Source organism: Aureobasidium melanogenum, assembly GCF_000721775.1.
Source record: "Aureobasidium melanogenum CBS 110374 unplaced genomic scaffold scaffold_102, whole genome shotgun sequence".
Classification (NCBI taxonomy): Eukaryota; Fungi; Ascomycota; class Dothideomycetes; order Dothideales; family Saccotheciaceae; genus Aureobasidium; species Aureobasidium melanogenum.
The window spans coordinates 1-2,803 of NW_024470154.1; the positions used below are offsets into that span (position 1 = coordinate 1).

Sequence of the window (2,803 nt, forward strand, 5' to 3'; positions counted from 1 at the left end):
TCAACACCATGATGCGTATCGAGGAAGAACCAACTTCAAGTTGCGCATCTGACTATGGTTCAGATACCGACGATGGAACCTCTAGTGAGACAGCCTACCAGGATTCGGCTCATATACTGGCAGAGAACCTCGGTATTATCGGTGCTACCATTGGCTACATCCAAGATAATTTCTTCGACTATGAGGTCCTTCCAGCTCACGGCATCGCGAAAGATCTCTTCCTGAGATGGACTTGGAAACATCAAGAAGACCTCATTCAATTAGGAGCCGGTGCAGGTACGAATGACAACACGCTGAGAGCCCTTTGCGATCCACTCCATAGACGTTCCCCCGACAACTTCGCCCGCTTCACACCAGAGATGCCTGACGAGAAGTCGCCAGCCAAGCAACTCCTCGTGCTATTTGAGGCTGCTGAGGACGCCAGAAAGCGCGCTTTAAAAGCCTACAGCGATCTCGTCGTTGTCTCCAACTATCCACTCCACCAGATGTTGAATTTTAGCCTGCCTAACCTGCAGCGTCCTCATTTGCCTCTTGATGGATCCTTCGTCTCAAAGTTCGACGATCTTTCGATAGTCGGGCATTACATTTCAAACGCAATGTCCAAGACTGATGAAGAGTCAGCAACCGAATATGAACAGATCAACAGGTCGATTCGTGAGGAAGAACATTTACTGATGAACAAGGAGTTTGAAATAAGAGTCGTCGGACTTCAGTCACTAAGCTTCAATTCGGAGACGAAATTCATGGCCTACCAACTGAACATAGCCCAGTCGAAATTGAACATTGCTAGACTCAAACACGACCGGCGTCTGATTGTTCGTAAACATGTCTCGCCGGCTTGCGACAATAGTCTCGGGACTGTGGAAAGTATATTCGATTTGGCTTCTGGGCTCCCGCGTATGGACATCATCTAGAGCCTAAGATTGAAAACAGAAAGCTATTGATATGTAGGGTTTGAGGAGCGAGTCTGCTTAGAAAATTGGAGAGGTATTCGAACGTTGTTCTGATAAATGCGCCCTTTGTCCACGGCACATTCTCACAGTTCATAATGCGTATGCTGTATTCGGGTCTGTTCAGCTTTGAACACAGCAAATCGTGTTAGTGTCGGTTTTGCCGGCAGTCTTTTGATAACCATCTGCGGAATTTATCATAAATTGTCTTGATTTTGGAAACACGAACATCATCTCTTGGAAAGGCATACCTGTTTGCAAGCATATTTCCCGTTGCAGAAAAATCCTTGCTCTGTGACCCAGGCTTTCGACGACTTACCTGGTGAGTGATTTTATTACAGATAGATTACGACTCCTCGAGCCAGCCAAGCGAATATCGCGACTTATCGTGCATCAGGCTGAATTCCAGATCCACACGCTCTATAAAACTTCTCACGTACCCGCAGAGACATTGCGGAATCACACTGGCATCTGGAGAGCAGTCTTCGATCAGCTATATCACATCGCTTTGACTAGAGGCTCATCATCTCGGTCAAACCATACTATTTCGGAGATGCGACTCTTTTTCCAAATCGCTGCGGTGTTCTTCGCGATAAGCAACTGCAGTTCTGCAGAAGCTCAAGTTGAAGAGGGCGCGGTCGGAGCTCTTACTCATGCACCTATTCTTCCACTGTCCAATAGCCAGACTCCAATGACTCGGACCGGTAAGTATATCTCCAGCAATCGCTATCCCATTGATCCTGACCGTAATCAGTGGAGGTCTCAACATCAGTCAAAGAATCAAATGCTCTTTCAGAGATTTACTCCTCGGATCTTACTCAAAGATCTTTTGTGAAGCGTGCGTGGAAGTTTCTTCCCATTGAGATAAATCTCGGCAAGCGCGTAGCTCGACCTGGCCTTGCCGTGGAGAATACAACTAAGCCTGCCGCCGAAGATGGTTCAGAGCACTGAGTAGCTTGTGTATCTGCGCACAATCGTTGGGCGTCGTGTGGCCAAGCAACAAGCATAGCATTGAGTGATGTGGGACGTCAACGCCACTTTGTAGAGAAACAGCTGATGATAAGAGGTGCTACTTTCTTCGAACAACCACTCCTTATGAGCACAAAGTATGTCAGACAAATTTGGATTCGCTCCAGACTCTCTGTCAGTTCCATTCGTTTCGAGAGGATTTTGCCCACGGGTACTTGTGAACAAAAGATTCTGCTATCGACGACCATAGCCGCGAGATTACTTAGAAGCTGATTCACGACTGAAACCTCTTAGGTCCTCTGGGCCGTTCTAGTATTGGAAGACAGAGTCTGTTCCATGGAAAAAGAACACCAGTGAGCGCAACTACCCAAAGTGTTGCATGGTGCGTGCCTTGAACTATTGTTACATCATTGCACGTAGGATCAAGTATAAACCTAAGGTGAAGCTCAGTGGGTCCTCCAAGGATACTGACAAAGATGACTAAAGTCCATGGTTGGCAAGTAGGCAAGAAGGGCGAACTTGAATAGTCGGGGACATGTGCAGAGGGTGTGGCTTTGTTTCGACGCGTCGAATATCGCAGCAAGGGTGGTCGGTATCCGCAAGCTATTGAGCGCATTGCTGACTCTTTTGTTCTAGTCCGATACGTTCTTGTCTTCACTTCGCGATGTGTATAGACTCCTCTCGACTGTCCGTTAGTAGGTCAAGGGTGCTGCCTGCTACCTGAGGTAGTCTCGCACTCCCTGACAGGAGTCATACCCAGTGAAAAAGGTTTGTCTGTTCCTCTTAGATGGCGGAATGGTCCCTAAGTCTGTTGTCGAGCCTGCTTCTGTGCGGCATACTACAATCCTGCAATAATGAAAGCTCAGAAGGAGACAGTCAACTGT

At 47.5% G+C, this 2,803-nt stretch overlaps 1 protein-coding gene across 1 annotated transcript; it reads left to right on the forward strand.

The window, feature by feature from the left end:
* Positions 1-101: 101 nt before the first annotated feature.
* Positions 102-1,901, forward strand: M437DRAFT_70776 (uncharacterized protein; the record flags this gene model as incomplete). Its single annotated transcript, XM_041025574.1, has 4 exons — positions 102-867; positions 952-987; positions 1,292-1,654; positions 1,705-1,901. Coding segments are annotated over 4 exons (1,362 nt in total), but the record flags the coding sequence as incomplete, so codon positions are not given.
* Positions 1,902-2,803: the final 902 nt, after the last annotated feature.